A 27,846-nucleotide genomic window follows, 5' to 3' on the forward strand; every position below is an offset into this window, starting at 1 on the left:
GCGAGCGCGCCGCCACCCCAAATCTGGACCCCCTTCACCTGGTGTAATCACACCCACCCACCCCAGCTCCCACCCCTCGCACCCTGGGCTATGATTGGGGTCACCTCACTCTCTGCAAGGCCTTGCTTGTCCACACGCACTGTACGGGTTTGTTTTTTTTGTTTGTTTTTTTTCAAGAAAAATACAAAAGAAAGCAATATTTTTTCCACCTGCAGTTCAGTCGGAATCCTCAGAAACGCCAACAGCGTTTTATAATAATTCTGTCCACATCCGGCCGCGTGTGCAAGGCTGTCAGGCGATGTCATCCTGCAAACACAGGGTCACGCAGGCCACTCAGAAGGAAAGAAAAGAAATCCAGAAAAGGCAGGACGGTAAAGCACAAGGGAAAATTCACATGTGCGCACCGACAGCGAATTTGATCGACTCGTTGCATAATATTGCACTGGAATATAAAGTGGAGTGGAGCGGCCATCCACATAGCGCCGCCTGACACCCCGCAGTGGAAGAGTGCATGCATATCCGTCTAGAAGCAGCAAAAAACAATACAAAAAAAAATATTTTGGGTATGCCTGCCATTTTTAGAGTCACAAACAAAAAATGATGCGAAAGGAAAATACAGGAGCTCAGCAATTCCTAAAGTTTCACCCTCAGACCTCCACATTCATTTTTGGCAGGGAGCCAGAAAGCACATTGAAAGACTGAGTTTATAAAAAGAAAAAACACCCACATGCATTTGGACAAGGCCGTCCAAAAGACATTTAGATAAGCTTTGAATCCAAACTTTATCTTCTTATCACCTGCAGATAATCTTAAGCACCATAAACACTCTAATCACGAAAAACTTTTAGCTGTCTCCTCCTGGTAGCTTGATGTGTCGTAACACTGCTGTCTCCAAGTCTTTAGACTAACATTTAGCTCGGCTAAATAGCTGCTGGCCGGCCTCACCTCACCTCACCGCGCTGGCAGACAAAAGAGGCGGTGCCGGCCGGGCTGCTTCTCTGAGGACGGTCCAAAACAAATGTCATTACAGCTCATGTCTTCGCCATGCTCTTGTGTCTGAAAGGAGGAATCAAAAAATTGCGGCCAGTTGGCTCGTAGTGGGACGTCGCACACCTCCGGGAGCGCAGGTGTGCTGTTTAAAAGGGCCGGCAGACGAATGGGCTGTAAGTCGCTAATGGTCCGTCACTGTCACTGCTCAGCGGGAGATAAGCGGGCACGCCGGCAGGGGGGAGGGGCAAACAGGTGGTCCGGTCCTGGCGAGCCCGTCTCCCCTGCCTGAGTCGTGGCGCACGCGTGAACTTCAGTCGGCCGCGGTAAAGAGCTTAATGAGCTTCTATTTCCACTGGGAGAATAAAATGTGTTTGAGCGGCCAAAGCGTTGCCACGGCACTGAACACACCGTCGCTGAACACGCCGTCACCGAGAATAAAGGGCATTTAAGACACACAAACGGGAAAAAAAAATTGCTTTAATATTCCTCCTCCTGCTCTGCTGGAGGTAAATGAAAGAGAATTCAGCTCAAAAGAGCACGCAGGCAGCAAATCTCGTGACTGTGGACTTGCCCCCAAACCCGGCGACTAATCCTCTTAACACGCTGCGCCCACCCCATTGGCCCCCAGTGCCGTCACCTGCTGTGTGCCTGTTTATTTTCTACGTTCGCGTCGGTGTGCAAGTGTGCCCGCGGGAGCGTCGCTCCTCTGCGCTGAATGGACCTCTGCTGCTGGGGCCTGTCGGGTCTGTCGGAGCGTCACATCACATTGCCGTGTATGTTGCTTGTGTGTTTGCGTGTTTGGATTCACTTTTACGCACTGTAGTAGCGCGTCTGGAGATGTGTTATCACGGAGATGTGTGTTTGGGTGTGTTGCGGGGATGCCAGGTCCAGGTCGAACAGGCTCCACTGTCCCCAATCTGTGATCCTGTTCTCTGAGCCATCTGCTAGCGGGTTATTTTCTCTCTCTTTTCTGTGTGTCTTCCTCTCTATTTCTCTGTGGAACACCCTGTATTTCTCTCCCGTTTCCACTTCATTTCCTCAATATCTGCTCTAACCTGCGTCACCTGCAGCTTGCTGCACTGTCTGCGATTGCTGTGCGACCACGGGACGCCCTTATGTGAACCTGTTTCTGTCTCTTTCCAGCCTCTGATCTCACCTCGCTGCTCTTCCCTTGCAGATCCTCCCTGCGTGTTCTTGTGCTAAATCTGGGAGAAAATCAGATCTGTTTTCACTGCACTCTCTTCTTTGCAGGCCTGCCTCCTTTCACTCCCATTAGGGGAGTTTATGTGGATAATTTGCAGCGTCTGGACTCTGTTTTATGAATGTGTTAAATGTTTTCTGGCTACATGAATGAATGTCATGTTCAGACTGTGATTTATAAAATGTTATCAATTTTATTAACCTTTAACTTTGTCTTATATTTTCTTTTCTTGTACAATCAAACCTATTGGGATCGTCGCCATTGTCTTAAATTCAAATTTTCAGTCTGCAGAAAAAATAATAAGCTCTTGTTATTATCCAAAGGTAACCAGCATGACTCCCCAAAATTGCTTCATGCAACATTGCTGTTTTATTGTTAGCTGAACTAACGGCTCTTTCAGAATCCCTAATGGTTGAGTGTATCGCAGTCGGAGATGGTTGCGGTCCTCCTCCTCCCCGTGGCTGGTAAATAAACTCAACCCGGGGGAGGTTTGCTTCCTTCCTCCCACAACTTTTCCAGGTTGAGCCTGTTTGCACACGTGTCATATCGGGAAGCGTTCAGTAATTAATCTTCCCGTACGGTGGACGTGCGGGCTCGCCGTCACGTCACCGGCAGCATGGCGCACTGTTTTCGCGTCTGAATAAAACATGAATTTGAGAAGGCCCCCGTCAGAAAGACGTTGAAAGCATTGATCCAAGAATAGTCCTGATGAAATATTAACAGCACCTGAGTCGCCCGCTGACTCTTAATGCTCGCTGCACATTGATGCGCGGATGAGACGGACGGGAGAGGAACGACCAAACAAAATGCGGAAGCCAAACTAGATTTTTTTTTTTAAAGCCCTTCGATCGAGTCGGTTGTGTTTGGGGCTTCTTTGAGTGAGTCCATCCTCACTGTAAGTGTTTGCAGCGTCTAAAATGGGATGCGGCCTTGCGTGTGGTGCGTCTACTTGTTGAAGAGGAGCTCACTCCCGTTGGTGCTCGATGTGATGCGAGCGTTCGGTTGAACTCCTGCTGTGCCGCCCCTACTTCCCCCACCTCTCTGCACTTTATCTGCTATTCTGAGCTGTCAATATGCCTCTGATGTGTGTCAGGCCACTATGCTCCACCCACTGGGCGTGTGTGTGTGTGTGTGTGTGCGCCAGGGTTCCACCCAGATGGCCACTTAGACGCTGGTCTGAATCATTAAAGAGCCCTTTTGCACATGGCGTTTATGGAGAGGTGACACAGGCTGTGCAGTGCTGTGCAGTGCTGTGCTTTGCTGTGCTGTGCGTTAGTGGAGCGGCTGGCACCCGGACTGGCAACCCTGAAAAATTCAAAGCCGACTGGCAGCCTGCGAAGGTGAAGATGCGTCTGGCTCTGGGATTTTGCGGACACGTTGCAAAGACGGCCTTTTCTTCTCTCTCGGCCAGGAAGCTTGAGGCCGGCCACCGCGTTGAGGTAAAGCTGCGGCGGACCCTTTGTTATCCCGGCGTCTCTCCCTTTGTTTGTTTGTTTCTGCGGCGGGGCTCTCACGCGGCGTGCCTGAGCCTGAACCGGTTAGCGTGGCCTTGCTGACGCTTGCTGAAGCGTCTTTTCTGTCTTGACGAGGCCAGACGGCCTCCGTCGGTGTCACTCCGGCACTCGGCGTAATTGCGTTACTCTTTGCGCCCCGTTGCACTTGATTTTCTCAGCCTCGCACATCTTCTCTTCCTCGCACTCTCAAAGAGGGGGAGGAGGAGGAGGAGAAGGACGCGGCTGCGGCTGCGAGGCAGTTTGCCGAGGGGGAAGGAGGAGAGCAAAGTTGGGAGTTAATGAGCTTGTTATCATGCACGGCAGACTGTTTGGTATGCAGCGTTGACGCCTGTCGTGCTCTTCACTGTACAGAGTTTTCTGATCGCTCTCGTGAAATGGGTCAAACTCTTTTACCGAGGCTTGGTTTGTTCTACTTCTGGGCATCTTTCTTAACAGGCTCTGTTCAAGCTGATGCTCTGACTTGGTTTTTTTGGGGTTTTTTTTTGCATTCTCGTCTCTTCTACTATGCAGTTTTGTCGATGGTGTTGTGAACCAGGATCAACCCTGTTGGTAGAGCCAGGTTGTTTCTCTCTGGTGGACAAATGAATCCCAATTTCTTGCTGCCTTTTTCTGGAGAGTTGAGCAGAGCTTCTCGTCGAACCGTTAAAAACTCAAACCGCCCTGCTCTCCACCTTTCCAGGCCACGGAAAACGAGCCCGGTGACATGGACCTGAGCGGCTTGCCGGAGACGGCCGTGGACTCGGAGGAGGACGACGACGAGGAGGACATCGAGCGAGCGTCGGACCCCCTCATGAGCCGCGACATCGTGCGGGACTGCCTGGAGAAAGACCCCATGGACAGGACAGACGATGACATTGGTGAGCGACCTCGTCAAGGACTTATTTTAGTTTGCTGCCATGTAGTTATTGTTTTTTGGCACAAATTTAAATAGAAATAAATACATATATTGACATTAGTTCTAATACAATAACACACTAATGGGTGAGCTGTATTTTTTAAGCTTTTTTTTCAGGCCAGCATTTTCTTTATTTTTCCTCGTGGTGCGTTTTCAAAGATATTTGATTTGTTTGGTATCATTTTACAAAGAAAATATGATCATACTCCATTAGAAATCCCTCTCTTTTTGCCTTTCTTCTCTCGCAATACATTCCTTCGAATAATTCTCAATCCCTCGTCGGCCGCGAGTATCATATATCCCTTAAAGCCGTGGCTCGACTCCCGACCATAGTCGTGCATTTCCTGTAAAAGAAGAAGTAGTAAGAGAAGCAGCACGCCCAGTCTTGGAGCTAAGCTGCAGATGTGGACCGGGGAGGATGATGATCTGGATGTTGAGGATGAATGCCAACAGTTTCTGCCCCTCCCCCACTTTGCTGATTTCCCTCCCCCTCCTCCCTCAGCCGGCAAGCTTTTTTTCTAGGTCACCCTGGCACATCCTCTCGCCTCACCTCTCCCAGCACATTAAACTTTTAGTGCTCTCCCCAGCCTCACACACGACGCTGTTGCCATGCCAAGCACAGGTCAACCAGGGCGCCAGACTGCAGCCGGCCACTCAGGAGGAGCCCCGAGTCGCCCTGTTGATGCACAACGCCTTGGCTCTTGGGTTTTGCACTGCTCCCCCACTTCTCCGCCCCCAACTGGGACACGCTCGGCGTTAGAGCCAACAGCATTAAACTTGCTGCACACGCTAATACTGCTTTCAAATGATTCTCCCCTGAAATATTTACCATTGGCCCGGAACAAAAGGAGCTAAAGCTAATTTTGCGGAATAATATTTGAGGAGAAGAGAGAAACTTGTCTTTCCTCACGCAACAGTCTGGGTTCCTCGCACGACCTTCATGTGTTCCCATTCTGTGTTAGAGCAACTTTACTTCTGCAAAAAAAATTGCTGTGGTTTCATAAATGTTTCTTGGTTTTTATTGTGGTCAGCTCTGGATAAACATCTCTTAACAGCTGACACGCTGCTGCTGCTGCTGCTGCTGCTGCAACAATTGTTGGGCCAAGAAGAGCATGCAAATCTGACCCGTTTCCTTTATTCCCTGAATTTGTTTGACTGCGAAGTAACAAGTAACGCTAACATGTTGTTAACTGCCACTCTGTAAACGGTGCTTAGCAACCGCATCAATTTCTCACATAATGGCCTTGTGGCTCATTCGCTATTGCCTAGTTGATGGGGAGCGAAGAAAAAAAGTGCCTGATTCGCACTTTCTTTTATCGACTTGCCCAAAGCCCCCTTTAAATTCGCCGGTGATTTAAGAGAAATACACCTTCTCGCACTGATGAAAATGTAGCTGAAGGATTTTGCTTTCTTTCTTTAAAATGTTATACATCCAGGCTGATTTAAAAAAAGAAAACCCGTCATGCCAGTGCAGGCCACTGAGAAAAAAGGCTTCAGCTCCGGCTTCCGCGCTGAACTCGCTCCGAGGTCACCCGAGTGCGCCGTCAGCGATTATTCACGCCCTTGCTCGAAAAACTTTACATCGCAGGCACCGGTATCTGGGCGGGCGGCCTCGGGATAACGATTCCTCCGTCGTCCCTTCCGCTGTGGCGGTTATCCGTTGTGATGCTCAGCCTCCAGCTCGTGCCTCCTTGGCTGCGAGCAAGGGCGACTCGAGCTCGCCAAGAGCGTCGCCGCCCGTCTCCCCTGTGTGTCAGGCGTGTGTGCGCGACTGCGTGCGCTCTCTTCTCCTTGCTTTTTTTCCTTCTCCTAACCTCCTTCCTGTCCTCCTCTGTCCCTCCCGCAGAGCAATTACTGGAATTCATGCATCAACTGCCAGCGTTTGCCAACATGACCATGTCTGTGAGGAGGGAACTCTGCGCGGTCATGGTGTTCGCTGTGGTTGAACGCGCCGGCACCATCGTTCTCAACGATGGAGAGGAGGTGTGTGATGGCTTGTATAAAGTGTGTGTGTGTGTGTGTGTACTCCAGTGTTCCCCTCCTTTATACAATGGATTCGTTTGATGTTTTTATTCCTGCTCTATTAAACCTGAACGGCAGACGGCACTTATCGCCGGGCCTCTAGGCGACTGAAGCTGCGTTTACTTATTCTCCCTCTCCTTTCTCTCAGTTTCAATGGAGGCGATTTTCTTTGCTTCCTTTCTTTTGGCTACAATGCTTTCAAACAATAAAGAGCAGACTTTACCCTTGAAGGCTGTATCACTCCAGCGAGCGTTCGGCCACGGAGCATCCCAGGGTCATCCAGCATATTATCCCACCTGTCAGCGTAAAGCGCAAATCTCAAAGGGTCTGCTTTCCAGGAATTGTTGAAAGGCGTCTGATATTTAGAGTCATCCCCGAGCATTAAAGATTTTTTTATTTTCATCCACTTGGGTTTTGCCACGATTGCGCTATTATTGTTAAGTTATTGTTGTGTTCCTCCAAGGAGGCACAGTCATCTGTGAGCTGCAGCCTCATATTATTATTCCTATTATAACAAACTTTTAATAATCGCGTGCCTGCAGCTGACAAGAATAGATCTCGACACAACCTAATGTGAACTGCAATACATATGCGTTACTATTGGCTGGGACCTTGGTGTCTTGTGTCAAAACTAACGACCGTAATGTTTGGGCTCCAGCTGGACTCGTGGTCTGTTATCCTGAACGGCTCGGTGGAGGTGACGTACCCCGAAGGCCGGACGGAGCTCCTGTGCATGGGCAACAGTTTTGGGGTCTCGCCCACCATGGAGAAGGAGTACATGAAGGGCGTGATGAAGACCAAGGTGGACGACTGTCAGGTAGGGCGGTGCCTTCAACCTGTTCGCTCATCACTTCAGTTTGTTTCCCTGAGTCGCAATTCAGTGCCGAGACATGGTGTGATGTTGTGTCCTGCTGTGACCTACTTCTGCATATTAGCCATGCGAAGAAAAAAGCTCCCAGTTACACACTAGGTGCTACTCTTTAGAGGGGGAATAGGCTAGCTAGTAGAAAGAGCAACACTGCTCTGTTTGCACTATGCTTAATTGGACCTAAGCACTAAACAGAGAGGCTTTGAGATGTTTCTAGTCTTTTAATCATCAGCAACTGAGCTCAGCAGTCTCACAAGCTGGGAGGAGAAAACTGTTTGCTCCTCATTAGCGAGTGCCCTTTTTTCATAATTTATTAGTGCAGATAGCAGTTTTGTCACATTTCTTTTTAGTCAGCCGTTATCTCTTGGTAATTAATTTAACTTGCACTGTCTGATAGGAACACACTTGGAGAATGAAATATACAGACATGAAAATACTTTTGACTTTTCAGAATGTTGGAATGCACCAAGGGCACATGAACTAATTATGTGTTAATTATGTTTTTGTCGATAAGGAGTCTAAAGATTCATTTTTGACAACCCAATTGTCTTCAGACAAATAAACGCTTAATGTGCGTAAAGTCATTCCACAACATCAAGATGTATTTTTTTTTAAAATAAATAATAATAATCACATTTTAGGTTTTTATTTTGACTTTCCGCACAAAACAAGCACTTAAGCAGCACTCTCGAGGTAAAGGAAAACATGACTTCGCCCGTTTTTAGTTGGATGTCGGTCTCCTGATCGCTCCGTTGCCGACCTGCTAGCAAGTTTCGTCATTGTTAGCATCAGTAGCGTTACTTCCCTCAACCTAACTTCGCTCACGCTCGAGTCGGCGTGACTCGGTAAAACCACAATAACCGTGAAAAAATACACTAAAGGCGCAGAATTGACGTTTGTCTGACGTTTCACACTCGCCCACCACCCCGTTTTTTTGTTATGTTTTGTTTTTGCGCACGGTGCAACGTAACATGTGTTGCGCGACGCACCGTGTGAAGTCAAGTTGGCGCCCGCGCCGTCGTCCACTTTGATTTAACCGTTACTTTTTTCTTTTCTTTTTTTTCGGCTGTTAAGTTGCGGCCACTTTTCTCTCTAACCGCGGCCTGTGTGTTGGTCTTCTTTCGCGTCGTCTTGTCCAGTTTGTGTGTATAGCGCAGCAGGAATATTGCTGCATTCTCAACCAAGTGGAGAAGAACATGCAGAAGGTGGAGGAGGAAGGAGAGATCGTCATGGTGAAAGAACACCGCGAACTGGACCGCACTGGCACCAGGAAAGGGCACATCGTCATCAAGGTAACGGTCAACCAACCGTTGGTTTGAGCCTCATCTGTTGTTGTTGTTGTTTTTAGGCTGCTGTAAAAGTAATTAATTTGTAACACCAGGAAAAAAAAAAAGAAAAAGAAAACAGCTGAATTTGTCAATTACCTGCCGATTCTTTGTTGGATTTTCATTTTTTAAATTTCATGTTATTTATTTTAGGGTACTTCAGAGCGTCTCACGATGCACCTGGTGGAGGAGCACTCAGTGGTGGACCCCACCTACATCGAGGACTTCTTGTTGACGTACAGGACTTTCCTCTCCAGCCCCATGGTCGTGGGAAAGAAGCTGCTGGAGTGGTTCCACGACCCCAGTCTCAGGGACAAGGTACGTGAGAGCAGGACCTCACAATGCTGGCAATGGAACTGTTTAAAGTAAATGCATGAGGCACGTTTACCCAGATGGGTTACGCTAAACCCTCTGGTTGCTGTAGCATACGTTGTGAACGACATTGACGCGCACATCTCTGGTCAACCAGAAAAACTGTGTCTTGACCCGCTTTCAACATGTGATCGCTGCAGGTTACACGGGTAGTCTTGCTGTGGGTAAACAATCACTTCAATGACTTTGAGGGCGACCCTGCCATGACTCACTTTCTGGAAGAGTTTGAAAACAATCTAGAGAAAGAAGTAAGTACAGCCGCTGCAATGAAAAAAAACAAAACAACAACATACATGTAAGTAAATTTATGCTCTTGTGTTCCGCCCCATTTATTAACGTTTGACGGGTGTTCTTTCCAGAAAATGTGTGGGCACCTCAGACTGTTAAATATAGCATGTGCTGCTAAAGCCAAGCCGCGGTTGGTGACACTGACCAAGCCGTCCAGGGACTCCCCGCTAGCCTTCAGCCTCCTCGGAGGCCAGGAGAAAGGCTTCCGCATCTTCATCGACGCAGTCGAGTCGGGGAGCAAAGCAGCAGAGGCTGGCCTTAAGCGTGGAGATCAGGTACGGCAGACACCCCTTCACTTCCCTGCTGTGTCAAGTTTATGGTGCACAGAACATCTCATTTATCATGCTGCCTGCCCTAGTTGTGTGATGGAAGGGAAGGCAGCAACAACAATTGTAACTTCAGTTGTGAGTTGAACTTGCCTGAAGCTGTCGTAGCCCTTCTTGGCTCTCCTCACCCAAGTTGACTTGTCGACCATTTTCACACTCAGCAGTCTGCAGGGCTCTGAGGCAAAAGTCTCTTAATCCATAAAACCATCTTGTGAGCTTCAGACTGCAACGCTAAGCCCTCTTGACTCCAAACATCCTCACTGCAGCTGTTCCCCCAGAAGGAAGCCAAGGAGTCGATTTCCTTGGAAGCATTTCCTCTTTATATACGCTCACACTTTTTCTTCCAAACTATCATAAATCATTAAGTCTGCGCACATACTTCAGGTTTCACTGACTGTTTTTAGGTCCTGCTGGTGTGAAGGCTCAAACATTGTATAATGATCTGCAATACACCTCTTTAGTGAAAGGTTTCTGATGAATGTCATTGCTCTTCTCTCTACAGCTCTTAGAGGTTAATGGGCAGAACTTTGAGAATGTCCAGCTCAGCAAAGCCAATGAGATTCTGAAGAACAACACCCACCTGTCCATAACTGTGAAAACAAACCTTTTAGGTAAACTCGCCTGCTACAAAAGTTTGTCCGTCTTAAGATTATAAGATAATGTTTTTGACGCAGGGTGCGATATCAACGGAAAAACTGATTTATGCTGCATAAATGAATTTGTAAGTTGTGTTTCTTCTCCCATAGTGTTCAAAGAGCTGCTAACCAGACCAGAGCACGACCATGACCTGGATGTCGAGGACGAGCACGACCGAAAGAACGGCGCTCCTCACCTTCCAAAGATTGGCGATATCAAGAAGGCCAGTCGCTACTCCATCCCTGACCTGGCAGTGGACGTGGAGCAGGTGATGGGCCTGGAAAAGGTCAGCAAGAAAGGAAAGGCCAACACGGTGGGAGGGCGCAACAAGCTGAAGAAGATCTTCGACAAGACGCTCACCAGCATCCTACCTCCCAAACCGTACAAGTAAAGAGATTTATTATAACGTGTATAAATATACCTCAAGGCAAAGCCTAAAATTAATTTTCTTACTGTACTTGTTTTAGTGCTCTGATGTGACTGCAGCATGTGAACTTGTAGCAACGCTAATGTCGCCCCCTGCCTGTAGCTGACGGAACTCAATGCTTCGCTCCTCCCTCTTTGTTTCCATAGTGATGTTTGCGTGGGCCAGTCGCAGGATGACAGTATTGTGGGGATGAAGCAGTCCAAGCAGATCCCGCCACCTCTGCCTGTCAGTGGAAACCTTTCGTCTTCAAACCCCGACCTGCTGCAGTCCCACCACCGCATCCTCGACTTCAACAACCAGCCTGGTGGGTTTACTCTCAGAAACACATGCACTTTATTATTCTTTTCTTATTTTACTCTTAGGGATGCCAAAACTTTCACTACGGAGGAATCAATAGTATATATATATATATATATATGTATATATATATATATATATATATGTATATATATATATATATATATATATATATATATATATATATATATATATATATGTATATATTTAATCCAAGAGGTTAAGGGGTACCATAGTAAATGTATTTTTTTTAGTCCTTTATCCAAATGGAGCCGAGTTTTCAATCATTTTACAATTTTAAGGGTTATTTTCATAAATATAAAGCACATTTCTCATCTTAAGTCACATTATCAAACTACATTCGGACCTTCGTCACATATATTTTTCTTTCCATGCATAACATCTTATTAATTAAACCCTTTCCACCACATGTTGTCTGTTCCTCCAGTCTCGGTCCTGTTGAGTAAGTATTTCATTATACGCCTTCGCTCGATTATTTCCTCCTACTTTGTCACTGCTGTCAATCTCCTCTGATCCGCTTCTATTGCTGTCCTCCTTATGTAAACTTGGTCAATAGGAATCTTTTTTCCTGAGCAATGATCAAGAAAAGCCAACATCGTTGCCCTGAACGCTGATTTATTTTTTTTGCTGGCTTGTGGGTGTTGATTTAGTGAGGGGAATCTCTGCACTTGTGATCCACGCGGTTGTTTTTCTGATCAAACTGGTGAACCATCCATCACATCATCACATTTCTCGGGTCTGTTTTGCCTTGTTTGTCGGCTTGGAGGTGAATCTTTGACAGAACAAAAATCATTGATGTTTACGCACAATAATCTAATTCAAGAAGGTCAAACCAATCAGCAACGATCTGGTGAGAATTTGTCCTTCACATACCTTTTTTTTTTGTTTGTTTTTGCTTGTTCTCGGCAGATATGTCAGACCAGGTTTTGAGAGTCTTCAAGGCGGACCAGCAGTCTCGGTACATCATGATCGGCAAGGACACCACGGCCAAGGAGGTGGTCACTCAGGCCATCAGGGAGTTTGCCTTGACGGCGGCGGCAGATGCCTACTCGCTGTGTGAAGTCTCCGTCACGCCAGAGGGCGTCATCAAACAGAGGAGGCTGCCAGACCAGCTTTCCAAACTGGCTGACAGGATTCAACTGAGTGGCAGGTGAAGAAACATTTTTTCTTGTCTCACTTGAGTGCAGCTGATTTTTAATAAGAAAAAAAAAGAAAAAAAAAAAAGATTTGAAATACCCAAACCTCTCGCGCTCTTTCATCAGATACTACCTGAAGAGCAACATGGAGACAGAGACTCTGTGCTCGGATGAGGACGCCCAGGACCTCCTGCGCGAGGGCCAGATCTCCCTGCTGCAGCTCAGCACGGTGGAGGTGGCCACGCAGCTCTCCATGCGGGCCTTTGAGCTCTTCTGCGCCATCGAGCCCACCGAGTACATCGAGGACCTGTTCAAGCTGCGCTCCAAGACCAGCTCGGCCAGCCTCAAGCGCTTCGAGGAGGCCATCAACCACGAGACCTTCTGGGTGGCCACCGAGGTGACGCGGGAGCCCAACCAGCTCAAGCGCATGAAGACCATCAAGCACTTCATCAAGATCGCCCTGCACTGCCGCGAGTGCAAGAACTTCAATTCGATGTTCGCCATCATCAGGTGGGAAGAAGAAGTGGCCTGCATCACTGAACGGAGCTCAGAATTTCCTCAATTGTGTGCTTATGTCTGCAGAAGCAACAGAAATGACTGTTTTCCATGCTCACGTGTGTATTTAACGTTTGGTTTGCAGTGGCCTGAACCTGGCTCCGGTCTCCAGGCTAAGGGGAACGTGGGAGAAGCTGCCTAGCAAGTACGAGAAGCTGTTTGGGGACCTGCAGGACCTCTTCGACCCGTCGAGGAACATGGCCAAGTACAGGAACGTCCTGAACAATCAGAACCTCCAGCCTCCAATCATCCCTCTGTTCCCCGTCATCAAAAAGGACCTCACCTTCCTTCACGAAGGTAGGCGCCGCCAAGTAGAAGTTCCTGATCAAAGATTTTGGTCTTCCGACTTCCTTCTGTGCTGCTCCTTTCTTTTTGCTCTGATGAACTGTTAAGTGAAACTTGCCCACATTAAGTCTTTAACACCACTACAGTGTGCTACTGCTTACTATTACAACCTCATTGAGTATACATAACATTTAATCTGAGCAGTACGACTCATTAAAGATGGTCAGAGTGTAAGAGAAAGAATCCTCGGTGTGTTGGAGCTATTTAATATCAGACTATATTTTAATTTGCACCAGGAAGACACCTTCCTGCGTCTGGTTCGTGGTCGGCGTAGGTGTTAATTACAGCACCGCTGATCTTCATGTGTTTTGTCACCTCAGTGTAACGTGCGAGTAATTGATATTCTTGCTCCCTCCCTCAGGAAACGACTCCAAAGTGGACGGCCTGGTGAACTTCGAGAAGCTGCGGATGATCGCCAAAGAAATCCGACATGTGGGTCGCATGGCTTCCGTCAATATGGACCCGGCCCTCATGTTTCGGACCAGGTAAAGACACAACTCACCAGTGCCACCAGACTTCAAGGTTTTTTTTTTTTTTTTTTCATAAAAAAAAGACGCATTCTTTGTGAGATAATAAGCGATGCGTGAGCTTTCTGGTTCACACGTCCAGATTTCTGCATTGCGCTTCTGTCAAACAGCTGCTCCGTCTGGCAACTGTCTCCCCTGGCAACTGTCTCCTTTCACACATCGATGGCATAAAATGTGCACACTCTTTTTTATTGTTTGTTCAGAAAATTACACAAAAAAAACGAATCATGTCCTTGGTGGTGTGATCATGTGGTTCCTTCTCATCTGATTTTTTTTCCACCCGGGTTCTCTGGTGTTAATTGCTTCTTCTCAGTGGTCTTGGTGGTCTTTCCTGTCCTAAGCTGTGTCTCCCTCTCTCCTTTCTCTACTCGCCCGCCCTTTCCCAACACACGCTTCTCTGTTTGTGGCGCCCCGCGTTGTAGGAAGAAGAAATGGAGAAGTCTCGGGTGAGTCTGGCCACCTACCATATTTTTTTGCCCTCAGCTGCTCCCTGGTACTTTTTTTTTTTTTTTTCTCCTTTCCATTAACCAGCCTGAGTCTAATCCATCTGCTAACGCTGCCTGATCTGTCTGAAACGGTGGATAAAGCTGAAACGACTTCATGAAGTTATAAAAATATGTGTTTATAAAGCTTTGCATTCTTTTGGTCAAATGCGACTGGATTCCGCCTGCAACGTTTAGAGACATTTAATTAAAGGCAAATGTAACCCCTCTGTGCTGATCTGATTAAATTAACATTATTACGACTTCTACACCTCATAAATACGACTTGGCGTCTTGTAATTATGCGAGAGCCGCAGTTTAATTGTGAGAGTTCTCCTCGTAGCCGTGCGACGCTGATGTTTAAAATATGAGGCGCCAACTTCTAATTGCAATGAGGCAGTTTGAAGTGACGCCTCTATAAATACACACGAAATGAAAGCAACTCGCATTCACGTTAGAAATAACAGATTACAAACAGAGAGGAGAATTCTGACTTTGCGTTTAGTCACTCGCTGTTCAGCCGCTGCGTGCCATTTGAATGAAGTCAAGCTGTGAGCGCCACTACTGCAGCTCTGACTCAGTGCTGCAGAAATGTAAACTATGACCGAGTTACGTTGGCTGACTTCCCCTCCCTCTCTCCTGACTTACTCCCCTGTTGTTTTCCACCCGCTCCCTCCCTTCCTCCCACTGCCTGGAATGCCTGGAATGTTTTGAAGTTTCTGACAAACGCCTGGATTTGTTCTCTGCATGTTTCTCTGCTCCCCCGTTCGGCCCCGTAGTGTGACTGCACAGATCTGTGTTAGAATAGGTTTTATTCGCACCCTGGAGCAGCAACTCAACCGGCCTCTTTATTCTGTCTCTCCTGTGTCTCCATTGTCTTTGTCGTCCGTGTTGCTGTGTTGCGCACGGCCAGTTCCCTGAGCCAGGGCAGCGCCAACGCAGCGGTGCTGGACGTCTCGCAGACGGGCGGCCACAAGAAGCGCGTCCGCCGAAGCTCCTTCCTGAATGCCAAAAAGCTCTACGAGGACGCCCAGATGGCCCGCAAGGTCAAGCAGTACCTGTCCAAGCTCAGCCTGGAGACCAACGAGGAGAGTCTGCAGACGCTCTCGTTGCAGTGCGAACCCTCCATTAGCACATGTGAGTTTGATGGAGGGTGACTTTATTCCCTTTGCAGTCCGCGCGCATGTGCACGCGCAGCAGACATCGGCCTGATTCGACCGCTGGAGACGGAAGACGGTGTCACTTAAGGACTCGTCGCAGTCTTCCATTGTCAGTGCCAAGTGATAAAGCCGAGAAAAACACTTTTAATCCGTTAAATAGTCCCGACAGCCCATCATCATTCATTTTTATCCAGCTTGGCTGCAAACTAGAGCTGCATCTTCTTTTACAAACACGTTTCCTTGGGCCGTCTGGAGGAAAATGAAAATGTAATTACTCTTTCTCACTCTGCCCAGTGCCCAAGAATGCGAGCGGGAAACGACCAGACACTTCGCCAGTTGTTTCCAGAGCCGCCAGCCAGCAGCGGGGACAGCTGGCCAAAGGAAACCAGGCCCTGCAGGTTCCCTCCGTGGCCCTGTACCCATCCCGCAAGAAAGTGCCCGTCAAAGACTTGCCACCATTCGGTAAGACGCAGCTACGTCTCTCAACGCAGGCTTTTCATGTTCACCTGTGGTATTCCAGAGTAAAACAACAACTTGTATGAATCAGGATGGCATAGGTGTCGCAGCAAACTGTCTCAAGCTCCAGAAAACGATGTACTTCGCCCTCTGTGGACGCCCTTCCTACATGAAACGCTAGTTTTTAGCTTCCTGCTTGTCAGAGCTTCTACGTGTTGAGATGGGGACCAAAACAAGAGAACAACAGCAGCGCCACCACCATGTAGGGACATTTGTCTCTAACCTGGAAGTGCTATCAGGGCACTTGTTCTGTCACAAAAGGCCTTTTGTATCTTTACAGTAAAAGATGTCATTTATCAGGAGGTTTCAATGACAGGATCCAAACACACATTACTTTTTAAAGTGAATTTTGCCTAACACGGCATCTTAAGTATAAAACCTCCCCGCATCAGCTCCCATCACCTCAACTGTGGGCGGATACAGTTGTCCTCAGAGAATATCTGTGTCATGCTTACTTAACTACGTAGCTTAGCAGCATTGTTGTGGATTTAGTGCCGGTAAGTCCCTCCTGCTCCTCACTCCTCCAACGCGCCACCATTGTCCTGTTTTGTCTTGCACATCCTGCTGTTTTGCAGACAATAGCAGAGTGAGCCTCTCCCATCACACTTTATCTGTGACAGTGCTGCCACCTAGTGGCCGTTTGTCAAAAAGGGACGGCCAAAAAGGAAGGAAAAAAAAGCCAGACGGTGCAGCTTTGCCTCCCCACCCTCAGGCTATGGCTGCGTTCCTCATGCTAATTCCGCTCGTCTTTTTTTTTTCTTGCAAACGTCTGCAGGCACCAGCTCCCCGCAGTCTCTGAAAAAGATCCTGTCTCTGTCAGAGGAGGGGAATGAACGGCACCGGCGGCAAGCCGAGGACACGGTGTCCAACGCCTCCTCCCAGCTCTCCTCGCCTCCCACCTCCCCCCAGAGCTCACCCAAGAAGGGTAAGCCAATAATCCCCCCTCCCTCCCTCACCATACCATTCTTTAGGCTCCTTTTTCCACTGGCTCGACGTACTGCAAGTGCCCCCTGCTGGCTGAAAAGCTGCACTGCATGCATTAACGCGTTACGAGATCAGCTCTGGGAATCGTGCGTGACACCGAGCAGGTTGAGCACGATGTGTTTTGCATGCTGCACGCTGAAATGATGATAATTATGTCAATAAATACAATAATTAGCCAGAGCTGAAAAACACACCAACGCCGACAGACTCCCGCCCATTGGTAAACTGCTGTGGTCTTGTGGCCAGCATAATTATGTAGGTCAAATAGCTGTCGCACTAGCTGCTCTGGAGTCAGTTTCATCCCACGTACACCACGATCACTGTGACGGGAGCTTTTTAAAGACGCAACGCTTGCCATAATAAAATCTGCATCACTGGGTTTCTTCTGTAGGGCTGCCAGCCTTGTGACTGTCGTGCATCTCTTGGAAAAAAAAAAGAAGACTCAACATTCAAAGTGGAAATAAATTCCACAGCACGTTAAAGCTTCATTATCTCTGTATAATGCAGAAACATCTGCTCTTCTCACTACCAAACTTTTTGCACTCTGCGCATCAGCAGCCTCCACCGGCGATCTGTCCATAATTTCCAAACATTTTTTATGGGCATTTTTCCGTGCTCGGTCTCGCAGGAAACTGCTGCTTCAGGGAGAATATAATGCACCCGCCAGTAAAATAACCGGCTGGCTTCTCACTCTGCAATTATCTCTGCACTCGGTTCGCCGTGTCTCATTGGAAGTGATTGTGAGCCGGCTTCGTAGAGGAGAGTGTAAAATGAGAGTTGGAAGACATTAGCGCGTCTGTACCGTTTATTCATTTATTTGAGATTTGGAGCTTTGAATTGGACCAGGTAGCAAGAGGTCATTGCAGGGCTTCACAAAACTTGACTGCAGGGTTGTGTTCTCTCATCTCTTATTATTTATTGTAGCTGTTGCTGCAGATTCTACCTGCTTAAATGCAGGACAAACGGGCACAAAAACTCCTGGGTCCCTGCAGCTTTTGGCCTCTTAAACCAAGACAATAAAAGTTTGATCTTGATCTTGACCTTCACGCCCTTGGTGGCTAGTTGCTTGCATTGCATATTCTGTTGTATACTGGTTGTTATGTTGCATTCGTTTTGTATGTGTTTACTGTTGTCTGTTGTGAGTTCTTTGCTGGCTATGGAAAGATTTGCCCTTCGGGGGGATAACAAAGCTTCCCTTTCCTCCAGGCTACAGTCGGATGGGGGACGCTTACTCCGACTCGGGCCACAGCGAGATCTCCTCGCGCTCCAGCCTCGTCAGCAACTCCTCCTTCGACATGAACCAGGATGAGAGGCGACTCCGTCATTCTGGGGGCGTCATGGAGTCACACATGGGCGGCCCGCGGCTGGAGCGAAGAGCCACCACGGACCCCGACCAGTACAGCCTCGGGTACGAAGCCCCGAAAACACTTTATTTTTTTCCAATTCTAATAATTAAAATTTAAAATTCAATTTCAGTGTATTTAGAATGCAGCGTCTCGTTTTCAAGTCCCACATGCATATAACACAACAAAATACATTACTGTGATACACGTAACACACTACTCTCCAACTAGTTTCTCACACAAGACATTGACGTATGAACACACATGGAATTATGTAGGAAAAGAACAAAAGTGTCAAATAACTCAAACAGGTTTTATATTTCAATTCTTCAAATTAGCCACCTTTCATAAAAAGCATATTGAGAGTTATTTAGCATGTTTTCTTTGCTGCATAAGTGCTGCATTCAGTATCTGTCTGCAGTGTAGAAAGGACTAAAGATAAAGAAAAAAGATTGCATTGGATGGTGTGTCCAAGCTTTTGACTGGTAGTGTAAATACACACATAGCAATACAAATATGCATCATGATGAAACATCAGCAGCAACAGAGTGCAACTGCAGTTTCCACTTAGTTGTCTTTCCTCAAATCCTTTGGCCGTCTAAAAGACCCTCCTCCTCCTCCTCCTCCTCCTCCACCTCCTCCTCCCCCTCTCCGTCGCAGCTCCTACTCGTCGATGCAGGACTGCCGGGGCATCTTCGCGGGCTGCCCCACCGTCCTCTCCTCGCCCAGCTCCGAGGAGCTGACCCAGGACCAGGGGGACCGCGTCTCCCTGGACGCCGCCGACAGCGGACGCGGCTCCTGGACGTCCTGCTCCTCCGGCTCCCACGACAACATCCAGACCATGCAGCAGGGCCGCAGCTGGGAGACCCTCGCCTTCGGCCCCGGCGGCGGCATCAGCGGGCTCCCGCCTGGCGGACCCGAGGCCTTGCTGGGAGGTCCCGCCGCGCTGTGGGCGGCCCAAGCCAGGGGCAGCTGGGCGTCGGCCAGCTCCTCCTCCTCCTCCGCCGCCTACTGGGGGGAGGACTCGGAGGGAGACACCGGCACCATCAAGAGGAGGGGAGGGAAGGACGTCAACGCCGACCCGGAAACGAGTAGCATCACGTCGACCGGGTCAGAGGAGGCCAAGCAGCTCGGCCGGCCCACCCCCTCCCCCATCACTGCCGGGGGTAAAGGCCTCATCAGTGAGTGGCGGCTCGCCTGCAGTAACTTGAAGGAAAAGCATTCAGAGGAATAGCAAATATTTAGCGTCGTCCTTCACGCTCTAGTAGTTGAGCTTGTGGCAAAGGCCAAACTGCGTGACTGAGTTCATAAAAGGTTCTAAGTCTGGAGATGAGAAAGCAGCCAGACTGAAAACAGTCTGCAGAAACTGTCAGAGATTTATTCAGTCATTCTTCAATCAGTTCCGACCACAGTTAGGCTCGTGGAAAAGTTTAGAATTGTCAGTGAAAATGACATGGAACCCTGCTTGTAACAGTAGATATCTTTGTACCCGAGCATTGATTACCTGAGACATACATGATTTATTCCAATCAAAAATGTTTGTGAACGAGCTCTTAAATAGTGACAAATGTCATCAGCTTGATTTTTGTGTGTGTGTCGCTCAGCACGGAAAGAGAGCCGCTACCGCGAGCCTCCCCCGACGCCGCCCGGCTACACCGCCCTGTCCATCTCGGACCTGGGCGAAGGTCAGCACCCGACCCCGTCCGTCACGGCGCCCGCGGCCACCCACACGGGCCGCCGGCCGCCCGACTACACCACGGCCCTGCAGCGCTCGCGCATGGTCACGCAGTCGCCCGACTCCCACCAGGCTCACCAGGCCGCCAAGCAGCAGCAGCAGCGGGCGGGCGGCGCCCAGCGCACGCGCTCGCCGGCCGAGGAGCAGGACGCTGAGGAGGAAGAGGAGGGTGAGTCCTTGTCCTCCAAAGTAGTGGCTCTGAGGAAGGCAAAGCCGGTGGCACGTCGCACACCAGAGACTCCCAGACCGTGACAGTGTGTGTGCGCGCGGGGGGATTTACAGGCAGGGCCCCCCCCAACCCCCAAGGCAGGTAAAAACTCATTTATCGGGCCCCTCCTCCTCCTCTCTTCTCCGCACCAACCAAAACCTGCATGCCAAACGGGAACACACACCTGGACTGAGACCATTCCTTCACGCAAACTTTCTACACCACCAGTAGGGCCGGTCCCTCGCCAAATCACAGCTCTCCAGGAAAGAAAGAGGAAAAAAGAAAGGCACCCGATTGGTATGAATGAGCTGGGAGTTGTTCATTTGGTGCGGGACCCTCACCGTTAACCCCGCAGTCTCTTCATCATGCATGCGTCATACTAGCGAGACTTTAGAACCTCACCGGCGCACTGCTCCGGCCTCCACATCCCGACCTGTCATCCCCTCCCCTCCCCTCCGCTCGGCCCGGTGGCCGGTGCTCCTCTCACCCATTCAGCCAAGCGTTAGATGCCTGCAGACATGCACCTCCATCCTCCTTGCACCAGCACGCACCAGTAACTCCAGATCAGCCCTTAGCTGTCACGGTTTGTCCATTTGAATGTATGAAGCTGCCAAAGTGTCACGGTGGCTTTTTTTTTGTTGTTGTTTTTTTTTTAAACTTTGCGTTGTCGCAGAAGTGGAAAGAATTGTTGAATTGCAGGCGTGTAAAGACAGAACTCGAGTCCAGTCCAGTGGTTCTAAACCGGTGGAGTCTCAGAACCCACAATTTCTTTTCTTATCGTGAAGTCTATTAATCTGATTAATCTCCGTTTTCCCACTTCCACGCTCGTCTTCCACCGACCGTGAAGCTCAAGAAAGCTGCAGATTCCACATTAAAACCCTGCGCGGCCTCAAAGCTCAGCACACCGAGCTAAACGCCAGTCACCGTGATTGACGTCTTATTTATCAGTCGACGGAGCGATTATCAAGCGGTGCCGATCTTCAGCGGAGGCGCTGCGGCTCCCTCCTGGCAAAGAAATATGTCATTCATCATTTATTAATTGGGAATTCTCCTCAGCAAAGCGGGAAATAACCCGCCGAACATCTGTCGCGCTCCGAGCTGTTTGCGGAACGTGTGAAAAATAGCAGGCAAAAGTCTCCATCGCACCGGCTGCTCTGGAATAGACACCAGTCAGTGAGCGTCAGTTTAAGCCGGGAGACGCCTGAGATGTGACGCAAAAGTACAGATAGAAAGTAGTGATTCAACTCAGAAAGTGAGGTTCTGAAATAATGTATTTAAGTCAAAAGTAAAACATTTGTTGATAATTTTGCAAAAATGAAAAAGTTGTCGTCTTGCGTGAGCATCTAGATCTTTTTTAAAAGCTCTGCCTCTCTCAATACTACAGGTTTTTTTTGTTTTTTGTTTTTCTTTTTCCTGCTTTGTTACTTCCCATCTCTGCGCGTGGGACACCAGTTTCAGGCCGTGCAGACAGTTTCCGGGCATCAGCAGGAGTCGACTCGTTTCAAAGTGCTGCTGTGGAGTTTGTGAACTATGCAGATGGTTTGTGTTTGTCTGGGATGGTCGCTAACCTCCTCGTCTTTCCGCTCTCCACAGACGATGAACAGGTGTCAGCGGTCTGAAGGACAGCAGCGGATGCTCCGCCCCCAACCCTCCTCTTTCGCAGTAACTTGAAGTCCTCCTGGTTTCAGGGATGGGCGGGGTCAAAGAGACCGACTGACTGACTGACTGACTGACTGACCGAGCGAGCGAGCGACAGACCCATGAACTCATCGTCGGTTACGTACGTGCCTGCCTCCTCCTCCTCCTCCTCCTCCTCCTCTTCCTGGTCCTCTTCCTCCTCCACCACTCGGCCCCCCCTCCCCTGCCTTAAAGCATCATCGGGGGTTTGACGACCCTGCATGCAAAAAAAAGGAAGGAAGAAAGAACAAATACTGTGAAGAAGAGACAGAGGTCAAAGTCGATGATGACAAAATGCCTGGCACTTTGGAAAATAAGACACAGACAGACAGACAGACAGACAGACAGACGAAGGATCGGTGTCGGCGACGGTCGACCCGGCTGTGTTCACAAGAAAACCACATGGATGTTGCTGAAACGGGAGCCGTCGGTCGTGCGAGTGAAGAAAACGAGAAACCTTCCCACTCATGACGTGTTGAGCTTCATCTGCACTTTCTCATTTTCTACTTTCAAAGATTGAAAAAAAAACAAACAAGAAAACTTCAAGAACAAATAAAAAACAAGACGTTTGGAGACCGAGAGAAACAACGCTTTACTTGACTTTGTCATTTTCCCACATTTTGTTTTTCCTTTTTTTTTTTTACCGCCCCTCCTGATTGCACTCTGGTGGCCGAGGACGGAATTTTTTTTTTTTTTTTTTTCTCCTCCTGGAACGGAAACAGCTCATCTGTTGCTGAGTGTTTTTGGAGAATCCAGTATTATGATCTCATGTTTGACATGTGAAGACTGATCAAGTGTTGTTGTTGTTTTGTTTTTTTTAAAGCAGGCCAGTAGGAGAGCTGACATGCAGTGTACACACACACACACACACACACACACACACACACACACACACTCACACCAGTTTATATATCAATAAAACACACAACAACAAAACAATTCATCTCTGAAAAAAGCACTTTTAGCACAATCGTCGATGTTGCACCAGACGTTCCCGGGCTGGACAGTGAGTCCGAACGCGTCTCGGGCGTCCGTGACCGTCTGGTGTTGTCGCTCCATCGTCATCCAGCCGATTGCTGTTACACAGACCGGTCAGTGTGGCTGTAGCTGATATCAAATTTAAAAGCACAGAGGTCGGTCGAGCGGCCGCCGGGAAAAGTGAGCAAACGCGTCACTGGAAAGCTAAATCAGACGTGCAGCTGCAGGAGAGAAGGTGAAATCGGAGGAGGGTCGGTTTCTGAGTGAGCGGGCGAGGACGCTGGCAGGAACTGATGTCATCAAGACAGGAAGTTCTCAATCAAAACTGTGAGAGCCAGCATTCACTCACGGGGGCCGGGGCCAGGGGGAGGTGGGTTTATCATCAGCATATTTCAAGAGCTGCCAGTGTTGTAAGTTGCAAAACGCGCCCCTCAGCTTTTTATGAATGATCTTGTACAGAGTCTTATCAGCCCCTTCAAAGCAAAAGGTTTCAGAAATTTCAAATTTGGCTTCTTCTTTTTTTTTCCGTCTCTGCCCTCTTCCCTCTTTTCTGCGAATGTCCGAAGCGCCTTATGATGCTACGATTGCGTACGTTTCTCTGCACGGTCGCCCCCATCGCGAGTCACCTTGTTTCAGGAGCACTCTTGAATCAAGCAATAGTGGAGCGAAATGCCTTATTCAAGACCCCCCCCCCCCAACCTCCCCCGCCCCAAAACTGAAAATGTATGGACTCAGTACAAGATGAAGCCCATTCCCTATCCGTTCTTGTTTTGTCATCAGGCTTTTTCCTGTGGCCGTCGTGTGTTACGCTGTCGTGATTGTTCTTTTGTCCTGCGCCTCTGCTGTGTCATTAAAGGTCCCATATTACGTGCGATTCACGAGTACGCGTTTCCTCACAATAATTTGTGGCTCCAGCCTGTTAGTGAACTGTCCTCGAAGGAGGGAAGTCCATCCTTTTTGGTGTCACCCTCAGCTATTTGGTTGGCTCTGTCCCTCCTGCTAAAACCCAGCCGGAGGCTCTTAACAGAGGGCTAAATATGCTGTTTTAGAGTAGTTTATTATTTTCCTTGGGATAATTAATCTCGAGAACCTGCCCAACTTGACTTTGCGTCAAAAATAAAAATAAAAATGTTTCTAATATGGGACTTTTAATCGATTCATTCCCAGACGGTCCTCTATCACGGCGCAGATGATGCCATCTGTGCTTGCATCCAGTCTTTCCACCATCAGTGAAACTGACTGAATTTTTTTTTTTTTTTTAAGACTCCGGTGGGGAAATATTGAAGTAAATAAATGTTTTTTTTTCCTTCCCAGACTGCCACTTAGAACAATTAGAGATCCAATTGTGACTAGTAACTGTTTTTCCCCTCCGCTCTGTCTTCTATCACTGAGTGGCACTGATCACATTGATCAGTCCTGTCATCTACAGACTGAAAATTGGAAGAAGAAAAAAAAAAAAAAAATGAAACATAAAAATGATTAAAAAAAAAAGAAAAAAAGAAAAAAAAAGACATTGAATAAGTGCAGTGTTTTCCACAGTGTTCTTTCTGTGACACACTATTACTGTCCTGGGTTTCCTTATTATTGTACCCCGTTTTTTGTAACGACTGCAGATAGATTATTGATGAATTGTTTGTAATACAGTGGTGACATGCATCATTCACTCTCATCCAACTCTGAAGATTACGTGCATATTTAGCGGGCCGAGTCCTGTTTCAAAACAAAATTTAAAAAAAAAAGAAGAGAGAAAACTTAAAGAGTTGCACAAAAATGTACAAGCATAAAGATAAGTGTAGTGGGTAGAACTGCTACTCTGTTTGATGTGTGATGTCAGTGAGAAATGTACAGTTAGCTGGTTACCTTCTTTTTCTTCATCCTTTCTTGTACTACTTTGACCTGTATGTCTTTTAAAAAGACAATTGGTGGAGTACGTATCGGTTGTTTTTTTTGTATTTTTAATACAATAATTGTAAATATTGGTTATATTTTTGTTCAAATGTACTATGTTTATGCCTCAACATCCAGTTTATACGAAGCTGGGAATCAATAAATACTGCATAAAGAATCAACACCCAGGTTTAAGTGCACTTATTCGCCTCCTCTGCGTTTTGGATGTCTTTGTTTACACTGTTGGGAAAGTTCACGTTCTACCTGAACTTAGTCTCATTTTATCCTCAGGTGCTTCCACTCGCCCTCCTCCCGTACACTGTCTAGTGTTTGCACAAGTCATGGAGGTAACTTGAGCAGTGAAACTCATACTTTTCTGACTGCACTGTGTCAGAATTAGTAATAGGAAAACTCAAAAGTGTGTGTGTGCGTGCGCGTGTATGGGTGGAAGAGTCCCCTCAGTTTTATTATTGTACTGTCATAAATTCCTGAGCTGAGAGAATATTGCGAGTCCAAACTCATTAATTTTACTGCAACAATTTATTCCATTTCTCATTTTTAATATATATTCCATTTTATTTTGGAATAATACATTTCCCCCTGTGAAGAACATTAATTACAAGAGCATATCATTTAGATACCTTTGCAGTCATTTATTCTGCTGGTACAGTATTTAACTTGTGCTTTATCATTTAGTCTATACAGAATTATGAATTAAACGTAAGCATAAGATTTGAAATGCCATTTGTATTTGCGTTGTTTTTTAAAAGGCAAACTAACATAAAGTGTGGATGTGTATCTTTTCCATGAATTACAAAATTGAATTAAAAAAAAAAATTGCAAAATTGCATTTTACCTATTAAAAGTTGCTTAAAGTGCTGTTTGTAAAAAGTCAGTCGCATAATGCCAGCTGCCATCATGCTTCTATGTTTCTACAGTCACGTGGACCTGCTCAAGAACCTGTTTGTGTCCTGACATCACAAACTTGAGTCTGGTCACAGTTTGCTGTGTGATGAGTTAGGCTGAAGAGACATTACGGCTATGGCGTCCATTTGTTTGGAATGTGATTGGGTCTCTCTCTCTCTCCCTCTCTCTCTCTCTCTCTCCCTCTCTCTCTCTACCACTTGATGGTGCCATACCTCACACACTGGTTGCAGGGCAATATCAGAGGTGTCGCCGTTAGAAAAATAGTTGTCCCTGGTGTCATTTTTACTATTGACAACGTGTCAGTCTAACAGACTGCGGCTTTGTTACTGAAAGGAAATTAAGCCAGCTGAAAGAAAGAGAAAACGAGTTGCGCTGGTGTTGTTGTCTGGTATTCCCTACTGTTTAAAACAGGTATAATATTTGCTCTTAGTTTAACAACGTTTGTGATGGCCCTCTGCCATTGAACATTCTCCTCTTGGCCTGTGACACTACTGGTAGGCTAAAGTGAAGCTTCCGCTCGCAATCACTCAGCACACAAAGCAGCAAGACTTCTGGGCTGCACTGATTTTAGCTAAGGTCTGGTTGAAATTTGTCTTTACATGTCAATCAATGGTTTTGAGAGTTTTGTAGTTTAAAATTGCGAGCTGGCAAAGAAAAGTTGTTTCAATAAAGACACCTGTCCTGCCTGGTGGACTTTAAAAAAAAAAAAAGAAAAGAAAAAGAGGCTTCGTCGATGGACGTTGATGACGTGAATTGAAAGTGTCCTATTTTATAGGACACTTATAATGTACTGTACTTACTCACAAGCTACAGTGACTGAAATTTACAAAAGCTCTTAAAAAAGGTGTCTTGTTATTTGTTGAATTTTCACACTCTTCTCCCCACCGACAAAGGAAGTGCGACTGAAATGCTGACACCTCATAAAAGAAAGGAGACTCAAATGTCATTAGAATTGGCTGCCTTGAGAAGATGACCGTGACTGTGACAGGAAGTTGGAGGTGGGTGGAAAACGTCATTTTCTTCCCAAAAAATAAACTACCCGAGCTGTGCTGTCCTGTGAAATTAGAGAGGAACCGCTGCCGTTCATCAGTGTCTGACGGTGAAACGACCGCCCTCCCCCCCCCCCCCCCCCCCCCCCACCTGGCTGCACCGTGCCAACATAGGCAGCAGGGGGCACTCTTCACTATGGAATGCCCATCCATAGCCTCCCTGGGCAGTTTGCCTTATCAGGGCCGAGCAGGCAGCTAGTGGCCCTCTGTAGATAGCCGGCTGGTCGCGCATGTGAAGCCCGGGCACAAAGTTGTTGACCGCGCTCAATCGTGGCGGCTGCGGGTCATTTTATGGCAACTGTCTGCATTTCAGTCATGCTTAAATCGACGGCGGAAGCCAGTGAACGCTTGGTGGCCCGTGTCTGGACTCCACGTGCAGGGCCCAGCCAGAGCAGACAATTCAGGGGAAAGGGTTGGTGGTGGACAAATCGGAGAGGAAAGTGGTGGGGGAGAAAAATAATGGAACAGAGTTTACGGAGCTCCTCTGTTTGGGTGCTGTGCGATTTGACGCGGTGAAGGTGTGAAGACGGACGGGAGCTGCGAGGGCGCTCGGGAGGTTTCGGTGTTTGCATCCATTGAAGGTCCCAGATTGAACATGTTTTCAGATCTGTATTTGTCATTCTTGGCCCTGTGTTTACAGCCTCGTCCTCAAATTGCCAACGCCTGCCTGGGGGTCTCAACGTATCGGCTGGGATTCAATGCCCTCTGTGACATCACAAAGAGCTGTTTCCAGAACTTTAGGCTTTTTTTTTACTAGCAAGCAGGAGGAAATAATGGGCTTCTGCCCTTTCTGGGGAGTTCACTGACGGGACACAGAGGCAGATTATTGGGAGAACACAAGAGTGGCATTTAATTTTGGCAGCAAAAGAAAGTCAAGTCTGGGCCGGCTTGTTATTGCTATTTCTCAGACTGTGGCTGACATTGCACGGCGGCAATATTACTAAGAATTCTTTGTTGAATTCTCGCCCTCCTCCTTGCTGAGCTCCTATGCGAAGGTCTTTGCCTTGGTCTTTCGAGTCTAGAAACCATCAGCCTCCTTTAGGTTCTGACAAAAGCAGAAAAACCAACTGAAGGATGGACGTTTGGGGATGGTGAAGCACGGCGGATGAGATTTGCACAAAATGGGAGAATCCAATAATTAATGTTTTCCCTCCA

The 27,846-nt window shown here is 47.7% G+C and overlaps 1 protein-coding gene across 11 annotated transcripts in view; it reads left to right on the forward strand.

The window, feature by feature from the left end:
* The window catches only part of rapgef2b (Rap guanine nucleotide exchange factor 2b), a 97,303-nt gene extending 72,404 nt beyond the window's left edge, over positions 1-24,899 (forward strand). For 4 of the 11 annotated variants that reach the window (XR_012929141.1, XR_012929146.1, XR_012929147.1 and 1 more), the window contains 23 exons: positions 4,385-4,562; positions 6,447-6,583; positions 7,281-7,439; positions 8,630-8,782; positions 8,969-9,133; positions 9,328-9,435; positions 9,547-9,750; positions 10,304-10,412; positions 10,548-10,824; positions 11,011-11,168; positions 11,610-11,624; positions 12,092-12,332; positions 12,445-12,828; positions 12,959-13,170; positions 13,580-13,703; positions 14,168-14,191; positions 15,141-15,364; positions 15,682-15,849; positions 16,679-16,828; positions 18,094-18,295; positions 18,891-19,411; positions 19,835-20,275; positions 21,767-24,899. Coding sequence is in view for 2 of the 11 variants with exons in the window: in XM_076048214.1 (XP_075904329.1) it covers positions 4,385-4,562; positions 6,447-6,583; positions 7,281-7,439; positions 8,630-8,782; positions 8,969-9,133; positions 9,328-9,435; positions 9,547-9,750; positions 10,304-10,412; positions 10,548-10,824; positions 11,011-11,168; positions 11,610-11,624; positions 12,092-12,332; positions 12,445-12,828; positions 12,959-13,170; positions 13,580-13,703; positions 14,168-14,191; positions 15,141-15,364; positions 15,682-15,849; positions 16,679-16,828; positions 18,094-18,295; positions 18,891-19,411; positions 19,835-20,134; positions 21,767-21,792 (4,239 nt within the window). In the remaining 9 variants the exon portion in view is untranslated. The remainder of the gene's footprint in view (positions 1-4,384; positions 4,563-6,446; positions 6,584-7,280; positions 7,440-8,629; positions 8,783-8,968; positions 9,134-9,327; positions 9,436-9,546; positions 9,751-10,303; positions 10,413-10,547; positions 10,825-11,010; positions 11,169-11,609; positions 11,625-12,091; positions 12,333-12,444; positions 12,829-12,958; positions 13,171-13,579; positions 13,704-14,167; positions 14,192-15,140; positions 15,365-15,681; positions 15,850-16,678; positions 16,829-18,093; positions 18,296-18,890; positions 19,412-19,834; positions 20,276-21,766) is intronic. The other 7 variants (XR_012929143.1, XR_012929149.1, XR_012929144.1 and 4 more) reach the window with 6 other exon arrangements.
* Positions 24,900-27,846: the final 2,947 nt, after the last annotated feature.

The sequence above is a fragment of the Nelusetta ayraudi genome, unplaced genomic scaffold, assembly GCF_046127955.1.
Source record: "Nelusetta ayraudi isolate G7.1 ecotype Tasmania unplaced genomic scaffold, CSIRO-AGI_Nayr_v1 ptg000097l, whole genome shotgun sequence".
Taxonomy (NCBI): domain Eukaryota; kingdom Metazoa; phylum Chordata; class Actinopteri; order Tetraodontiformes; family Monacanthidae; genus Nelusetta; species Nelusetta ayraudi.